Genomic DNA, 18,234 nt, shown 5'->3' with positions numbered 1-18,234 from the left:
TCTTTTTGACATTTGTAATATACAGGTTATTACGGGAGTTGATCCAAAACATTCGAGAGTGCGTAGATGACGTGAAAAAAAATTTCTCATACAAGAGTTAAACAAAGAGTTTGTTAAAAAATCTATTGAAATATTCAACACCCTGTATATAGTTATTGAATATGAAGAGAGCTTGTTTAAGTGGATTCGATGATAGAGAACTCCAATAAAAGTGAAACAAAATATAAGTTCTTATTTCGAAACTTTAAATGTCTATAACTCAGAAACGAGGGTCGTATGAGATTTTTTTTTGTCACTCTACTGACTGCTTCTTCATACAGCAACCGCCACGAGCTCAACATTCTCAGGAGTTCCAACGGATCTCGTACTGCCACCTCTTTCATTAGTTGTTTCACTGATATTAATTACCAGTTTGGTAAAACGCTTCCACAACAAATGCTTGGTCTGTTCAATGGCGACCGAAATGGAAAACATATCGGTAACCTTGACATCTCGCCCCGCCCATTTTCTACGTATCCACAGCCATTTCAAAATTGCATGATTGCCTGCTACACCCTGTATATATAATCTTTGTTGATTATAGTTTCTCACGTATGCTTTTTATATTTTATTCAGAATTATTTTTTGTAATAATAATCAATTATTTTGGAAATAGAAAGTAAAAGTAGGTGTAGTAACTTGATTTTGTACTTAAACTTGTGGCAACACTGTCTGGAATATATTTGTCTATCGGTCCGGAGAAATCATAACATGAAATTTAAGGTTACAATCGTCAAAATATTGTTTTGGTAACAAATATAAAAAAAAATAATAAGACGTAAATTCCGTATTTTAATAACATATTAATTATCGATAAAAAATTATATTACGGAAATTATTGTGTTATTTCTTACAGTCTGTCCATGAAATTCTTGGTTTCAAAGTTTAATTTGCATGTTTTGAGTTATAACTGAGTTTTTTAATACAGGGTGTTAGAGAAATAACGTATTTTATAATATTAGTAGTAGTCTAGTTTCAAAGGTCTGGGAATTGATTTTGTAGTATAAATAAATGAAAATTTTAACAAAAGTTTTTATTAAAACAAATAATAATCACATTTATACGTTGTAAATAAATTAAAAACAAAACGAAGCATCAAAAAAATGCTCTAATACATGTAAAAAGTTGTTTGTCTATAATCGTGTAGCTTCTGAGCTCGTGGTTACGACGTTTTTGGTATATTCGTTTCGGGATGCCCTTCTTGCACTGTAATATCCAAAATTTGGGTCAGTAGGACTGATTAAGCTAGATCTAGTACAGGGAAAAAATCGATTCTCCGATGATTCCGGACCGGGAGAAACGTTCTCCAAACATTCACAAGATAAGCTCGAGTCTGATAAGGCTTCAGATGAATATTTTGGAGCTGATAGGAGACTTTCTGTTGATTTTGTTGGTTGTATGTATCTAGGGAGGAGCATTTCAATTAGTAAATTGGTTAGGTATTTCGAAAATGTTAGAAAATTGATTTTGAGTCAAAAATAATTCAAAATTGGATTTCAATTTATCATTAATTTTCATAAATAGTTATTATCTTTGGGGTGTATTGCGTCAATGCTCTAAATAATGATAGAAATTGTCAAAAATGTCGAAAACGTAAGGACAGGGTTAAGAAAATTGAAAAGTTCCAAAAAAACCCATAATGAAACTTCAACACCACGTTTTTTTGTAAAAAAATTTACAATATTTGTGGGGTAACTATTAAAGTGTCAAATAGAGCTAATAAACTGTCAAAAGTGACTAAAATATTGCTTAAATCTGAAAAAATTGTTGATATAACTCATATTAGGCGTAAGAAAATTGACTATTGAACTCGAGCAACGAAATTTTGTTTGAAAATCTGCAATCTTTGAAAGGTATTCAATAAAGAGCCAAAGAGAGCTAATAAACTGTCAAAAATGAGAGTTATATTGTTTAAATCTAAGGAATTGGTTTAGTAAGCAAATATTGGCTCAAAGGAAAGCTTTAATTGGTTTTTGGCTCCACAATTTTTTCAGAAAACATAATCTTCACGTGGTATCAATTGAAACGAGGTTGAGAAACTGTCAAAAAATGTCGAAAATATTGCTTAAATCTGAAAAAATTATTGAGATAACTCATATTAGCCCTAAGAAAACTCACAATCGAACTCTAGCTCCAGAATTTTGTTTGATGAACTTGCAATCTTTGTAGGGTATCCAATAAAGAGCTAATGAACTGTCAAAAATGACAGTATAAATGACAGTTATATTGCTTAAGTCTAAGGAATTAGTTGAGTTAGCAAAATTTGGCTGAAAAGAAAAATATAATTGCTCGTTGGCTACACAATTTTTTTAGAAAACTTATAATCTTTACGGGTAATCAATTAAAATTGCAAACAAGGTTGAGAAACTGTGAAAAATCTTACATATATCGCTTAAATCTAAAAAAACGGTTGCAATATTGCTGGAATTTGAAAAAACCAACATTGGTTCAAATAAAAGCTTTAATTTGTCTTGCATTTTTTTAATAAAAAACCTGTAATGATACGTCATATATAGGGTTAAAAATTGTCAAAATATTGAAATTTCGCTTCAATTCTAAAGAAAATTGAAAGAAGTAATATAGATTCAGAAAAACAAATAACAACACCTAAGTCACATAATTGAAAAAAAATGCCAAAACTCCGATGGGTTTCATTTAAAAATTGAAACTGTCAAATATAAATAGGATCAAAACCCACCTTCGATGTGTATGCGGGGTATACTGAAGTTGCCCCGAAGTTCCTCCACTGCTCGACTGCTTATCCATCCTAACGTACTGAGTACCCTGACTTTTAGTAGAAGGCGGAGGTCGACCGGATTTTTGTCCGCATTTCGAAGAAGTATCCAAATATCCGTAACCAAAACCGTAACCACCGAACGCTTTCGTAGCCAAATTATCCCAAGACTTCGGTTTCACCTGTAACCAAAAAAAAAAAACGTGAAACGCCCAAATATACAATATTTTCATGTTTTTACTTGTTTGTATTGGATGTAGATAGTTTCGTACTGCTGGGGTTGTTGCGAGTATCTCTGTTGGTCATGCTTAGAAGAAGACTTTATGCTCGTCCGTCTAGTATCACAGGATCCGTCCCAATACAGGGTGTCGGTACTTAAAGAAGTCGTATAACTATTGGCAGAACTTTCGCCTAACGTTGTCGGTACTGCGTTACTGACTTCGCTCGATGTGCAGGAATGTAAACTACATTGACTCACTAGGCCCGTTCCAAAATGGAAATATCTATGAAAAATGAGTTTTTTATACACAAAAACGTTTTTTATTTTAAGCAGTTTTCACCTTTTTTGAACCGGATAATCGGGAGTAGTTTGCGACGATTGAGAATGTGGTCGAGATCTCGTTTGCTGGGGTTCGGTTTGAGTTTCCTCAGTCTTAGAATCTCTTTTTCTATGTTCTTTGTGGCTGCGCGATCTTCTTCTGTTATTCGGTACGCATCTTGGATCGCAACATGGACTCGCCAGGTCGTACGCGTCTAAACTATAAGAAAAAATCAACATTTTCCAAGGGCAGTAATCAAAATCACAGTTTACCTATTGTTATCTCCATTACTTGAAGATCCTGATTGCACGCAAGGATTGCAGAGTTGTCCTGCGTAGCGTTGACATAAAACCGGGGCTTTTCTCGGTTTCTCAATTCTCTGTTGGGAAGCTCTATTCTGTTTCTGCTCGCAAGGGGTTTTTATTATGAGATTGTGCTGATCTTTATATTGGGGAGGCTCCAATGTTAATAAATATTCCCCGCTGCTTGTATTTGACGGTTGAAGAATATATCTAAACATGTTGTTTGCGTCTTTAGTTAACATGAATAAAATCTTACAACAACTGATTTAAAAATAACGAAACTTCGCTTTTCATAGTTTATTTAAGTATATAAAATAATGAAGGGGAAAGTCACTTCACATTTTTACACGAAATGGTAAATTTTTAACACAGTTTGCTAATACAGCTTTAGTATCTCGAAATTTGAGATATCTCGTTCATTTTTGTTAGTATAAAAAATTGTAGATAACGAAATTGTAGAAAATTTCATGATTTTTAATATGGCGGAACTAGATTACGATAAAAACAGAATCAAAATGTTTTATGGAAATATAGAGAAAATAAATACAGTACCTAGACTCCCGTTTATCCGAAGTAATTGGGACCGTTTCCACCTCGGATATGGGAAAACTCGGATAATACGAAAGTTAAGTTATGGTAAAAATGACGTAAAACCCTTCAAAGGTTACAAAACTGGTTTATTGGAAGCAAAAACATATAATAATCACAATTACAGACCAGTAAGCAAGTGGAAACATAAATTATTTCTTAAAAAAGTCTTTGATCGTCTTCTGATATAACCTCTTCCCTCACTTGGACGATGCAATGTTGCGCCAACGCTGTAGGATATTGCTCTATGAAAGCAAAAGGCTTTAGCCCGTCGGTGTATGATATTTTGGGAATTATATCGTCCATATTGTCATCTTCATCGCTGTCCTCAGCACCGGTTACCATATCGATGATTTCCTAGTCGGTAATCTCCATCTGAACATTTTGATTGCACCAATCACAAATGTCTTCGCTGTTGATTTGATCTTTAACGGGTAACTCATTGGCTAGTTCGACTAGTTCTAGTCTATGTCAAATAAATTTTTCTACGATTTTTGAACGATGATTGTTTTTACCTCATCCCACGCTGACGTAATTCAGTACCACACATCTTTTAATGTGACTTGTTTTAAGTCATTCCTTCGTCTAACTTCAAAATTAACATCTGGAGAAGCCTTCGCTGGTAGATCCTCTTCATCGCTTCTAGAACCCCTTGGTCTGGGGATTGTATAAGCGAGGTTACATTAGGGGGTAGAAAGATTGCCTTAATACCGCCAGTGCCCAATTCTTGGGCATCAAGGTGAGATGGCGCATTATCCAATAGTAGAATCAAATAGAAGCTTCCTGGGATCTTCAGTGACAGGTACAAATTCGTTATAAAACCAATCACTGAATATCGGGCTGTCAATCGATCCATCCATCTTTTGGTTGTAGTACATTATTGGCAGGTAGTCGTCTTTGACATTTATAAAGGCTCTACGATTTTTCGCCTTTCCAATAAGCAGCAGCCTTAGATTCAATGAGCCAGTAGCATTAGCTGCAGCCAGTATCGTTATCCCCTCTTTGCTTGTTTTAAATCCAGGAGCAGTCTTCTCGGATTTTGCTACCAAGGTTTTAGAAGGTAACATTCGCAAATTAAGGCTCGTTTCGTCGGAATTAAAAATTTGATTATAAGTTAATCCTTCCTTAAAAACAATTTCTTCCATTTTTCAGTACTCGGATGAGTACTGATAGCTTCTCACCAATAATACTCAGCTGCCTTACTCCATACCTCTTCTTCCATCGGTCCAGCCATCTTTCGCTCGCGGTAAATGTTTCCTCGCCATCTTTAAAGTTCTTAGGTAATTCAAGCGCCTTAGTCTGTAGCATCGGCCCATCCACAGGACTTCCCATCCCTCGACGCTGGAAAACTACAAATAAAGGCTTCAGATGTCTACTCGTAGACACCTTTCTTCAAAGTCTTTCGACTAGGAGCACCACCTCCACTCAAACTTTTGTTAAGGCGGCTACAGACGTAACTGCAAGCTTGACAAGCATGCATGATCAAGCTTGAGCGTCTATAGGAAAAATCTGCACAAGCTTTTAAGCAGTCACTTCCCCAACCACTTCCCAAATCAGCAGCCGCCTTTTTAATCGAATTACCATTGACCAATCGTTTACTATCATTTAATTTTGTTTTTTGTTTTCTAAATAAACACACCAACATTTTTAGGTCTTTGAAAACTACACATTTTAAAAAAAAATTTTCATAATACGATAATTAGAAGTCGAGATAACGAAAGCCGTAGACTGCTAGACGCAACGAGACTACGGTGTCGTGGAAGGGTGGGGATGAAGTAGCAGATTTTTCTCAATAATATCGTTTATCAATCTACAACTCTTTCTTTGTCGATTGCAACAAATTGCATCTCGAAATTGTTAATTTTCACGAAAGTAGTAAGGATTGAAAAAATATTCAGGGTATTTCGGGACTTGATGTAAAAAATTTGGTGCTGAGTGGTTAGATGACGTGAAAATAATGCTGTGGAATGAAAAAAATTTTCTCGTTTCTGAGTTATAGGCATTTAAAGTTACGTAAATAGAACTTATATTCAAGTTTATTTTCTAAATTATACATTCGAACATTTTGTAGACGGTTATGTATGTCCCTGTAGTATGTTTGGCAGAATAAAAAATTCTACACTACCATTTCATTGAAAATTCATAATGTTCAAATTTATAATTTAGAAGATATACATAAATATACATTAAAATTCGCAAATTTAAAGGCCTATAACTCAGAAACGAAGGATCGTATGAGAATTTTTTTTTATTTCATAGCGTAATTTTCAGGTCATCTACTAATTCCCGAATTTTTTGCATCAACTTCTGGAACACCCCCTGTATACATAAATCCAATTCATGCGGCCGCCATTTTGAATTTTCATAATTTGAAAACATCAACTTTTTTATAAATATTTCCTCTATATTTCTATACATATATCAATTTGATTTAGTGTTCAAATTTTTGATGAATCTTTCAAAAATTGAAGAAAAGAAAATATTTTTTTTAAATTATATTTTATAGTGTTTACATTTTTTTGGATGGGCAAAAATAAAAAAATATCAGCAAAAAATACTTAAATTTCGATTTTTCATTATAAGCTGCGTCATAATCGGTTTTTTTAAACGGGTGTAAGTCCATTTTTTTTTCGATTTTCAGGTTTTGGTGGTTTTGTCCAGAATACATCGATTTTTATTAAAAGGGCGATTTTATCACGAGTGGAAATGTGTCAAATCAGCATTTTAATTTTTTGGTTTATTTTAAAAGGGCGCAAGTCCAAAAGAGTTTTTTTTAAAGGCTTAAGTCCACTTCCTCTATGGATTCTGTTGTTTGATTTCTGGACTTTCGCCTGTTATCTGCAGTTACTGCTCATTTTTGTCTATTGTTGTTATAACCTCCAAAATATTGTAGTGTAGTGAATGCTACTAAATATCCTTGTACAGTCTTGTACCTAAAATTAATACCAAACCAATACACTGAGTTCAGGCCAAAACAAAAACCAAGCGATGTCAAGGTCCAGCTTATACCTGACAGATTCAGTTCGTTTCCAGAAGGTCACTCAGTATTTCCCTATTCATGACCACAGTTTCCTCCAGTGACAGTTTATTAACTTCACTGTTCATGAGGTTACATCATCTGACATAGTTTTAGATTTCAAGAAATGGCAAGATCGGTTTTACGAAAAATCTTATATATCACAAGAAACAAAAGGAAAAAACACAAATAAGAAGGATAAAATGTATTTTCAGATTAGTACTATCTTTATGAGCTAAGTCAAAAGCAGATACTCTCTCCCCACCTTCGGTTAAGGCTTACCAAGGTCGAGTACCAATAAAAACTGCAAATATAGAAGATATTATAAAACTGAGAGCCTACATTTCAGACAAGCATCGGATATTTTTCGAAAAAATTTGTGACTGGCCAACTGATGACAGATCTAAAGAGATTACTAGCGATTTCGAGGCTGAAGAAACCAACGATGACCCATTAATCAGAAATACGAGGTCTGGCTATTAAATAACGAGACTGCGGGCCTAGAGGGCCGCCATAGACGGGTGGGGTAAAAAAACGAGTAGTGCGTTGGGTATCTAGATATCTGGTCTACGCACGTCCCAAAACACATTTCCGTCACGAACGTGTTTTGCCGAAAACCATGGGGGCTTATAGGGACAATTCTCTATCTCGTGCGCGTGTTTTTGAGTGGTGTAAGCGCTTTAGTGAGAGCACTGAAGATGACCAGCGCCCAGGTCGTCCTGTGACTGTCTAAACTCCTTAAACAGTGACCAAAATCAACCAAATTGTGCGTGCAGATCGTCGAATGAGCATCCGGATGATTGCCGAGGCTGTAAACACTAATAAAGGAACGGTTAGAAAAATTTTACACGAGGAATTACACATGAAAAAAGTCTATTGGTGCCAAAAAATCTGACTCCTGACCAAAAGTTCTTGCGTCAACGGGTCTGCTCAGATTTCCTTGAAAGGTTAGAAAAAGATTTGCTTTGAAAAGGACTCGATTTGAGTCGATGGAAGCGGTAAAGCAAAAACGGCAGAGCTCCTAAAGGTCCTCCCCAAAGAAGACTTCCAGCACTGCTTCGATCAATGGAAAAAACGTACGGAAAGGTATGTTGAGAGAGAATGGGAGTTAATTGGAGGGGAGTATTCGAATGTAGAATAAATTTTATAATAAAACCCTTCTTCGTAACCAGTCACGTTATTTAATAGCCAGACCTCGTATGGCTTCAAATCTACATCTTTGATTTTTTTTCTTATTTAAACTCATTTAAGTAATTTGACCATCTTTTTAGTAAATTGTAAACATTGTCTTACAATAAAAATAACAGTTTTTACTTGGAATTTAATGGTTTTTCAACTCCTTGCAACTTGTTTTTTTTAAGGGCGAAAGTTTCACATTTTTAGAGCTATATAACTAAATTATGGATAAAGATTTAAGTGTAAAATTTTGAATTCTGTTGTAAACTGAATTTCTTTACATGCTGACATATTTCAAGTGAAATATTTTGATTTAAACAGTTTTTTTTTTTAGTTTTCCGACAGTTTACTTTCTTGGATTTACGCCCGTTTAAAAAAAATCGATTCAATTACAAATTTTACTATACGAATTATAAACAGAAACAAAACTAAAACAAAATTCTAGTGAATTAAATTATTTATTTACAAAAATAAACTATAAACCAAAAGTTTAAATATATACAAAATTAAAATTAAATAATTAATAAAAAGTGACACCCTGTATAAAATCCATCCGTTCTTACCTATAACGAGAATCTAAATATTGATAAGCGAAAGCCAGAGGCGGCGTCGCTTGCTTCTGTTGCTGGGCAATTTTCGCTACATCTTCAGTTGAAACAGTCGGTCTGCAATATGAATAAGAAGCTTGCGTTGGTGTGGGTGGTCCTTCGTTACAAGATTGGGAAGCTTTTTTTCTAGCCGGTAAACTATGCGTCTTCCATTTCCCTTCTAATAATTGTCTTTCTCGTATGCACAGCCTCTCTAATTCCTCCATTTTAGTTTGGAGGATTCGTTGTAGTTGAATATAACGCATGTGCAGTTCGACCTTTCTAACGCAATCCTCGAAAAGTACCACCATCCTCATACGGTTATCACATTTTTTTATATAACTGACTAGAGTTTTATGATCGGCTTTTTCCATGTCCGTACCGTTTATGGATAATATGACGTCGCCTTCTCTCATACCAGCTCTATAAGCAGGTCCGTCGTAGTCAACGTAATCAACGTATGTAATCATTTCTATTTCTTTTTCTTTTTTGTAATGGATACCGTAACTTTGAAGAGTGAAACCGAAGGAACCGTTTTTCTTTTCCACAATTATCGTTCTTCTGCGTCGATCTTCTTCGGGCTTCGTAACAGTAACGCGATCCGATTGGACTCTTTCCAATATTTGTGACTAGAACAACAAAAATATGAAAAAAAATATTGTTTTAACTAAATTAAATATCATTTTTCAGTATTATTGAATAATTTTGAATCATTTAAACGTTTTTTTTTTCTAAAATTAAGTCACAAAATAATTATTTATGGCCATCAGCTTTTAGATTCGTCTTCTTTTTTATAATAATTCGTGTTGAATATTTCGGTAAGCATTTCAGAACGTTATAAAGCAAAATAATAACTACCTTTTTTAAATCTTGAGGCTCTAAATCAACGTAAAACATGTTATACCAACAAAGCATGGAAAATAACTGTCTATTTTTATAAATGTTTTAATTATAGCTAACCAAGTTTCATGATAAACATATTAAAAACATTTTTTTATCACGGTCAATTCCTCTATTTGAGTCATATTTTGCAAACAAAATCATGATTACTTTACAAAATGCTGTTTTTACTATTATACAGGTGTCATTATTAATAATAAAGGCATTTAAAAAAATATATTCAATGAATAACAAGTATAATAATTTTATTTATATTCGTGGAGCGAAAATGGCGACTATCTTTGATGTTTAGAAGAGTAATAATGATTCCTGCTTTATCGGCATAAATATTCATATAAAAAGTAGTTAACTGTAAAAGTTATCAATTTTATCATAAATTTTTCCAATTATACGAGGTGTGGTTGATGAATATGGTGAATTATTCATTTAAAATTGCATTTAATATAACGGCTTCCAGTCAGAAACGATATCAGAAAGTTTATATACATTTTTGAAGATTTTTACACAATAACCCAATTGGTAATCGTTCAAAATACTACTAAATTTATCTGAATTTTATTTTTACGAACCTTTATTTAAATTTTACAATGAAAAGCATATTATATAAATTCATAATATATGGTAATTATTTAGAATTAGGGCTCCAGGCAACAATCGTATCAAAAAATTTTTCACGCTTTTGGGGTTGTTTGTGAGGGTACAAATAGTAAATTTAAGGCGGGGGAAACATATTATTTTCATTATTTTAAATATTACATGGTACAACTTATATATGATAAATCAATGAAACCTAACCTAACCAATTCTAAATAATTACCATCTTGGTTAGGTTAGATTACATTAGATTTGATATATATTAACATTTTTTACAATACCTCGTACAATATTGTAATATAATTCTTATGAAAACAATTTAGTTTGGTTAGGTTATATAAAAAAATATTTACGATTCTTCTAACTAATCAAATATCATTTTTTAGTATTATTAAATCATTTTAACGTTTATTTTCCTAACAAATGAAGTCACAAAATGTTTATTTATGACCATCAGCTTATAGACTCCTCTTCTTTTGCATAATAATTCGTGTTGAATATTTCGGTAAGCATTTCAGAATGTTATAAAGCAAAATAATAACTACCTTTTTTAAATCTTGAGGCTCTAAATCAACGTAAAACATGTTATACCAACAAAGCATGGAAAATAACTGTCTATTTTTATAAATGTTTTAATTATAGCTAACCATGTATCATGATAAGCATATTAAAAAACATTTTTTTATCACGGTCAATTCCTCTATTTGAGTCATATTTTTCAACAAAATCATGATTACTTTACAAAATGCTGTATTTACTATTATACAGGTGTCATTATTAATAATAAAGGCATTTAAAAAATATATTTAATGAATAATAAGTATAATAATTTTATTTATATTCGTGGAGCGAAAATGGCGACTATCTTTGACGTTTAGAAGTGTATTAATAATTCCTGTTTTATCGGCATAAATATTGGTATAAAAAGTAGTTAACTGTAAAAGTTTAATCGATCTTCAATTTTATCATAAATTTTTAGAATTATACGAGGTGTGGTTGATGAGTTATTTATTTGAAATTTCATTTAATATAACGGCTTCCTGTCAGAAACGACATCAGAGAGTTTATAAACATTTTTTTGAAGATTCTTACACAATAACCCAATTGGTAATCGTTGAAAATACTACTAAATGGAGGTGAATTTTATTTTTACGAACCTTTATTTAATTTTTACAACGAATAGCATATTATAAATTCATAACATTTCCAAATTTGATACACATTCAAATTTTTGACAATACCTCGTACAATATTTTATTAGAATTCTTATGAAAACGATTTAGTTTGGTATGCACTTTGTTATTTCTTCATACAAATTGACCTTTCACTTTCAAGACTAGTTTTTTTCACAAATAGATATTGTCCTACTAGTTTTATGAATATTATTTACGTTACTATCACGTAACAACAAAACCAATGTATTTGGTACCTAAAACGAAAGTTGTTCTGACGTAAAATTGTTATTAATATGTAATTAATCATTGTATTCGTATCAGTATAAACAATTAGAAGCTATTACGACAATAGGCACGCTATTCTAAATGGGACAGTAAATATTTATATTAATCACACGTCAATTTTGTTAAAAATAATATTTAACGAGTTAAATTAATGGATTATAGATTATATATTATCAAACTGGACTGTACGAAAGAATTATTACTAAAAAAGTGAAAAGAGTTACTATCGACCATCCCTGGTATATAGACAAATAATGTAAACATATATTATAATCAGCCTACTGAGATCTTACCGGAGACGAAGTGCTGGTACATTCTTCTTCATTTTTATCGAGTTGTCCTTGCGACTGACTCTGGGGAGTCCTTCTCATGACTTTTAACACAAAAAATTTATTCGCACATCACACTACTAAGAAAATCGCACAAAACAATATTCATTGTGTTGTATATAATCCTCCAACTTGATCACTGTGCACTAAAAACAGCTGTTTCGTATTATATTATTCAACGACGTCGATGGACGTCGTTCGCGGCCATATTGGCCGACGTTGTGCGACTGTGTAGATAATTTTGACTCACGCGCGGTTCTCTGATATTGTTAAGTGGGTAATCGTGTAATCCACGGTCGACTGCAATGTTGGTTTGTTGTTGAAAGAAGGATATGCCTTGAGGCAATTTAGGCCGGTTTATAGGGCGACGAATTTGAAAAAAAAATGGCAATTGGTGTATTTAGTTATGTACATAGACATATCGAAAGTGTATGACTCCGAAGCAATAGAACTGAGACAACGTATTATTTATTATTTCAAAGACAGACATTTGAAAAAGACAAGCAAATTGGTTACACTAAGTGGCCGTATCGTTAAGGGACATACTCCTAAAATTGGAATTAAAAAAGTGTTCCGTGCTAGCTACATGACTATTCTGAAGTAACCACGTGGCAGTCACTAGTGGCCATACACTTTCAAGTTTTTCTATTAGGCTTCCACTAAAAATTCACTTAAGAATGGGATCCAAACGAGTCAAATATGTTCACTTTACGAACTTGCATTGTTGACAAATATCTTGTACAATAAAATTCGTAGTATACTGGCCTATTTTCAATACCTTGTAATTTTTTTAACACTTTGTTTTTACATTTTTGGTTTGGATTTCCCAATGTCATACACGCGCGTTGATAATGTGGAATATAAATAATGATATTCAATAATGTTAGTTTATTGACTTCCTTTTAGGACTCGACTACTTATTGTAATAAATAATTTTTAAGTTGAAGAAATTTATAAATTTCTTGTTTACAAATTCGAAAGTGAATATGTATGCAAATGTTTTTGGAAATTTTTGTTTATTTATGTTTTTAAAAGCTTTTATACACTTGTGAAAAATATATATCAATTTTCAAATTACCCGGTGAAATTACAAATGCGATCCCGTTATTATCGATTGTATTTGTAAAAGTTTTGTTCACCAGAGGTCTCGACTATCGATTAAGATTCGAAGTACGTTCGCGTTCTAGAATGGTTATTAAACTAAATAAAACAAACGATATATACGTACGTAACTCGTAGTGCTTGACATACTTAAAAAGTCATAAAATGACAGTTACGCCATTGCCAGAAATTTAAATAAATAAAAACATTGTAAATGTGATCGTTTGTGTGAGAAAAATCGTATCTAATATAAGTTAAAAACGTTTTATATGTAACCTAAAACAAAATGCCTGCATCTATCGGTGTGAACCTGCGTGTGACAGGACATTGTCGCCAAGGTGGTAGAAAATATATGGAAGATTTCTTTTCGGTTGCATATCAACAAACTGAAGACGAAAAAGATTTGGAATATGCATTTTTCGGTATATACGACGGCCACGGTGGTGCCGAAGCAGCAGCTTTTGCCAAAGAACATCTTATGGAAACCATAATTAAACATAAAAATTTTTGGTCAGACGACGACGAAGATGTATTAAAAGCCATCAAAGATGGTTACATAGCAACGCATTACGCTATGTGGCGTGAACAAGGTATACAGAAATTGTGTTTACGTGATATTTGCATCTGTAATTTAAATGCATATATTATTGTTATATATATTTTTTAAGAAAAATGGCCAAGAACAGCATCGGGATTACCAAGTACTGCAGGTACTACTGCTAGTATAGCCTTTATTAGGAGAGGTAAAATATATATCGGTCATGTAGGTGATTCTGGTATAATATTAGGTAAGTATTATACTTAATTTCTTACATTCCTAGTGCTAGTGTTTAAATGTAATAAAGGTTATCAAGAGCCCGGTTGTTCTGATTGGAAGGCGAAACCATTGACTCGAGATCACAAACCTGAAAATGCGGACGAATTGAATAGAATAAAAAGTTGTGGAGGCAAAGTAGTTGCAAAATCGGGTAAGAACTCACATATTTTACACAAAACACGTTTTCATTTATATGTATTTAGGTGTACCACGCGTTGTATGGAACAGGCCTAAAATTGGTCATCAAGGACCAGTTCGTAGATCGACCCCCATTGATGAAATACCATTTTTAGCGGTCGCTAGAAGTCTTGGTGATCTTTGGTCTTATAATTATCAAAGCAATAGATTTATCGTTTCACCTGATCCGGATTGTACCGTTATAAAAATTGATACTAATCTACATCGATGTTTAGTATTTGGTACTGATGGTTTATATAACATGCTGAGTCCTATCATGGCGGTAAATATAATTCTTTAATCAACGGCATATTTACTTGATTTTTTTTTAATATTTAGGTGCATATAGTACAGCAAGTTGAACGACATAACGAAAACGCAGCTTTGAGTGACTCTACTTTCAAAACTTGGTTAAATCCAAGTAAATTATTGGTAGAAAAAGCTTTAGAAAGGTGGCATTCCACAAAAATGCGTGCAGATAACACATCGGTTGTTACTTTGATGTTAGATCCACCAGGACCCCCAAGAGCCCAAGTTTTAAAAGATAGAAAGAAGAATTTACCAGAAAGAGGTGATTTAACAATATTCTGAATCAATTATTTGAATTATTATAATTTTTCTTTTATAGGTTTGAAAATTATGACTCGTTTTGACGGCGAATCGACTCAGAATTCGTCTTGCGATAATAACCGACCAGTACCGGAAGCGAATCAACTTCCTGAAGAACAGGTTAAAGAAGAAAGTAGAGAAACGACGCCCGTATCATCAAGTGACCTTACAACGACCAATTTTCCACTGAAGGAGCGAAATTTTTTACCGAAACCCCGTGAAAGCACCAGCTTCGATCCTCGAGTTTCCGATAGCGGCAAAGAAAATCTCAAAGAAGATAATACAATACAATGTAACGAAGTATCTTCGAGTAATATCGAAATAGAAGAAGACGAAGAAGGGAATAACGTAACCAAAAGTGGTAAACGTAATTTGAGAAGTGGAGGTGAAAAGAGGAAATTGGAGATTGATGAAAATGAATCGATCCAAAGGCCTCGGAAGAGCGCCCGTATCGATAACAACCGGAAAAGAGTGGGAGGGTTAGTGGAGGAGAGGAGGGCATTCGAGGCGGAGGAGAAATTGAAAAAGTTGGCAGAAGAAGCAGATCTAGTTAAACGTGATGGGGGGTTAAGTGAAGGGAAAAAGAGAACCGGGCTGTTAAGTGGACCTATAACAAAGAAGGGAATTAAAAGTATGTTTGATAAGGTGAAGAAGGTACGAGAAACAGCAGTGATGAAAGCTAAGGGGATGAAAACGAAAAAATTACAAGTGAGATTCATTTTTTTTTATTAATTCTTTAAATTACAGTTTTTACTAACTATTGAATACATAATTTGGTACATTCTTGTCTATTTAGGTGAGTGTGATACAATGTGTTGCGTTATCATGTTGTGATTTGGGAAAATTGGGGTAGCAAGATTTGTACCAGAAAAATTTTGAAAATTAACTTTGGAATCTTGTACTTTGGACATTGATGTGGTTAAATATATGAAATTTTCACCACTTGTGAAGCAGTTCTTGATTGGAAAGAGATATTGTACAAAGCTTTATGTTTTATTTAGAAGAGTTATAGGCAAAGTTATAGCATCATGTCATTTTTATTACAGCAAATAAGATATAACAAACTTTGAAGACTTGTATTTTTGGAACCAATAGGGCTAAAGTTTCGAAATGATCACTGTTGGTGATGCAATCTTCCTGTTTGGATAGAACTTTGTTACAAAGCTCTATGTTTCATGGTGCAAAATAAAAGGACAAAGTTATGGGTTCATGTCATATCTTAAATAGCAATTATGATGAACAAACTTTGAAAGGTTATATTTTTGAAACCGATAGGACTGGAGTTTCGAAATTATCCTGATTTATGAAGCAAATCTTCTTGTTTGGATAGAATTTTGGTACAAAGTTCTATGTTTGATGGTACAAAAGTTAAGAATAAAGTTATGTGATTATATCAATTTCGCAATGGTTCATTTGAACAAAGTATCCATTGAATGTGTTACTCGTTTTTAGATGGCTTTTTTGTAAGGTTCTTTTTATTATAATTTCTTTAAGAATTTTCACCATTTTCCTAACGGTTCATTTGAACTACTACATCTATCGAATGTATTATTTGTTTTTAGATGGTTCTTTTTGTAATATTTTTCTTAATGTAGTTTCTTTAAAAATTTTCACGATTTTCCTAATGTTTTTTTATTAATAATTGAACTTATTTTACACATTTCCAGGTATCTGCAAAAAAACCATTAAAAGTGGTATCAAAAAAAGCTACTTTCCATAGGAATTCAAAGAGAAACGTCTCTAAACGTCGAAATACAAACGTCGTTCCAAAACCAAAGATAAAAGAAATAAATAAATTCAACAAAAAAGAAAATTTTCAAGAGAAACAAACAAAAAAAGGAAAAGTTTTTAATAAGAAAAAAGAAAACCTCTTGAAGGTTGTAAAAAACAACAATATTTCTAATGTAAAAAGCTCGAGGAGTACCAGGAACAGTACCGCTCCAAAATTAGGTAAGCTGTGAAAATAATACAGGGTGTGTTTAATTTTTTTGAAAAAAATTCATCGGAAATAATCCTAACCTATAGTGAAGTGGGGCATTATCAAGTGTTTCTTTATCAAACTTAACATTTTCCATTGGCAGTACAGGAAAGTGAAATTGTTTCATTTATGTTGCAGATTCTTCGAGCATATCCACCCAAAAATCGCCTTCGACGATCAAAACGCCGAAATTGATTAAAAAAAATCGACAGTCTTAGAAAAGAATGTACGAAATCCCAATTTTCATTTAATTTAATTCCAGTTTCGATTATAACAAATTTATTTCAACAATTGATTTGCATTTTTCGTTATTTTCGCTCGATTCGTGGACGTATTTTTCCCATTAAAAAAATAAATGAATCGAATCTTGAAAAAAATATTTTTTAGTTTAGCAAAACTGTACTGAAGATTCGAAGTATAAGACTTTAGATTACTTAAGGATGTTGGAATTTTTATTTATCTCACAATTTTGATTTTATTATGTACATAAAAATGGTGGAATAAGAATTTTAACGACCATATTTTCTGTTTTATTCAAGAAGAAATATATCATTTGAACTACTATATCATTATTAAATACAATTATTATGTTTGGATCTTATTCGGTTCAAAATTAATTGCTCTTTCTGAATTTATTATTTTCTTGCTTATTTTTATATCTAAAACCGTTTTTACAATTTTAATGACTTCTATTACTTTTGGATCATTTGAACTACTACAGCCGCCACAAATATAATTATTTCCTGTGGGTCAATCGTTTTCGGTTCTTTTGAACTCTTATACCGTCATCTAATACAATTATCATGTGTTGATCATATTCGGTCCTTATTTTCTCATATATTCGGTTCAAATTGAATTGAATCATCTTTAAAATCTTCTAACTTTCTGAATTTTACTTTTTCTTTCATATTTTTATATTTAAAACCTTTTTTACATCCAATTTTAATGACTTTCTACTTTTGGATAACTTGAACTACTACAGCTGCCTCTGATATAATTATTTGCTGTTGGTCAATCTTTTTTGGTTCATTTGAACTACTATATCGTCATAGAATACAATTATAATCTTTTGATCCTATTTTTCATTTCATTCCATTTTCCACAGATATAATTCTTTGTTGTTGATTTTATCTTTTTTGGTTCGTTTGAACTACTGTATCATCCTGGATTACCATTATTTGCTTTTAAACCGCCATTTTTTTCTTGATTCCATATATTGAATTCAATTTGAATTGAATCATGGTCAATTGTTGAAAATTTATGGATGGGTAATTTTTTATTGGTTTTA

General features: G+C 32.6%; 2 protein-coding genes across 4 annotated transcripts; one reads left to right on the top strand and one right to left on the bottom strand.

The window, feature by feature from the left end:
• Positions 1 to 1,057: 1,057 nt before the first annotated feature.
• Positions 1,058 to 12,588, bottom strand: LOC130901757 (uncharacterized). 3 transcript variants are annotated; one of them, XM_057813336.1, is made up of 7 exons: positions 12,229 to 12,588; positions 8,958 to 9,610; positions 3,585 to 3,824; positions 3,334 to 3,531; positions 3,015 to 3,276; positions 2,738 to 2,955; positions 1,058 to 1,443 (listed from the first exon to the last, which is right to left on the bottom strand). In XM_057813336.1, exons 1-7 carry the CDS (start codon positions 12,304 to 12,306, stop codon positions 1,173 to 1,175), a joined length of 1,920 nt encoding a protein of 639 aa, XP_057669319.1. In that variant the 5' UTR covers positions 12,307 to 12,588; the 3' UTR covers positions 1,058 to 1,172. The 3 variants fall into 3 exon arrangements, with proteins under 3 accessions (XP_057669319.1, XP_057669321.1, XP_057669320.1); XM_057813338.1 differs by having other exon boundaries at positions 1,058 to 1,245; XM_057813337.1 differs by lacking the exon at positions 12,229 to 12,588 and adding an exon at positions 9,840 to 9,989.
• An 870-nt stretch (positions 12,589 to 13,458) lies between these two features.
• LOC130900985 (uncharacterized) lies at positions 13,459 to 17,465 on the top strand. The gene is made up of 8 exons (XM_057812019.1): positions 13,459 to 13,955; positions 14,034 to 14,153; positions 14,211 to 14,333; positions 14,386 to 14,642; positions 14,699 to 14,930; positions 14,988 to 15,676; positions 16,636 to 16,918; positions 17,085 to 17,465. The coding sequence occupies exons 1-8, from the start codon at positions 13,652 to 13,654 to the stop codon at positions 17,162 to 17,164; spliced, it is 2,088 nt and encodes a 695-aa protein (XP_057668002.1). The 5' UTR covers positions 13,459 to 13,651; the 3' UTR covers positions 17,165 to 17,465.
• Positions 17,466 to 18,234: the final 769 nt, after the last annotated feature.

The sequence above is a fragment of the Diorhabda carinulata genome, chromosome X (assembly GCF_026250575.1).
Source record: "Diorhabda carinulata isolate Delta chromosome X, icDioCari1.1, whole genome shotgun sequence".
NCBI classification, from domain to species: Eukaryota; Metazoa; Arthropoda; class Insecta; order Coleoptera; family Chrysomelidae; genus Diorhabda; species Diorhabda carinulata.
This window is presented reverse-complemented; position numbering and strand designations above follow the sequence as displayed.

What these genes read in the sequence shown, in the direction of transcription:
- LOC130901757 (XM_057813336.1), bottom strand. Translation starts at nt 12,306, where the DNA reads ATGAGAAGGACTCCCCAGAGTCAGTCGCAAGGACAACTCGATAAAAAT. An exon ending in GTACCAGCACTTCGTCTCCG is followed by an intron (nt 9,611 to 12,228) that starts GTAAGATCTCAG and finishes TTGTTGTTCTAG; the next exon opens with TCACAAATATTGGAAAGAGT. An exon ending in AGTAATGGAGATAACAATAG is followed by an intron (nt 3,532 to 3,584) that starts GTAAACTGTGAT and finishes TTTTTCTTATAG; the next exon opens with TTTAGACGCGTACGACCTGG.
- LOC130900985 (XM_057812019.1), top strand. Translation starts at nt 13,652, where the DNA reads ATGCCTGCATCTATCGGTGTGAACCTGCGTGTGACAGGACATTGTCGC. An exon ending in TGCTGAGTCCTATCATGGCG is followed by an intron (nt 14,643 to 14,698) that starts GTAAATATAATT and finishes TTTAATATTTAG; the next exon opens with GTGCATATAGTACAGCAAGT. An exon ending in TGAAAACGAAAAAATTACAA is followed by an intron (nt 15,677 to 16,635) that starts GTGAGATTCATT and finishes ACACATTTCCAG; the next exon opens with GTATCTGCAAAAAAACCATT.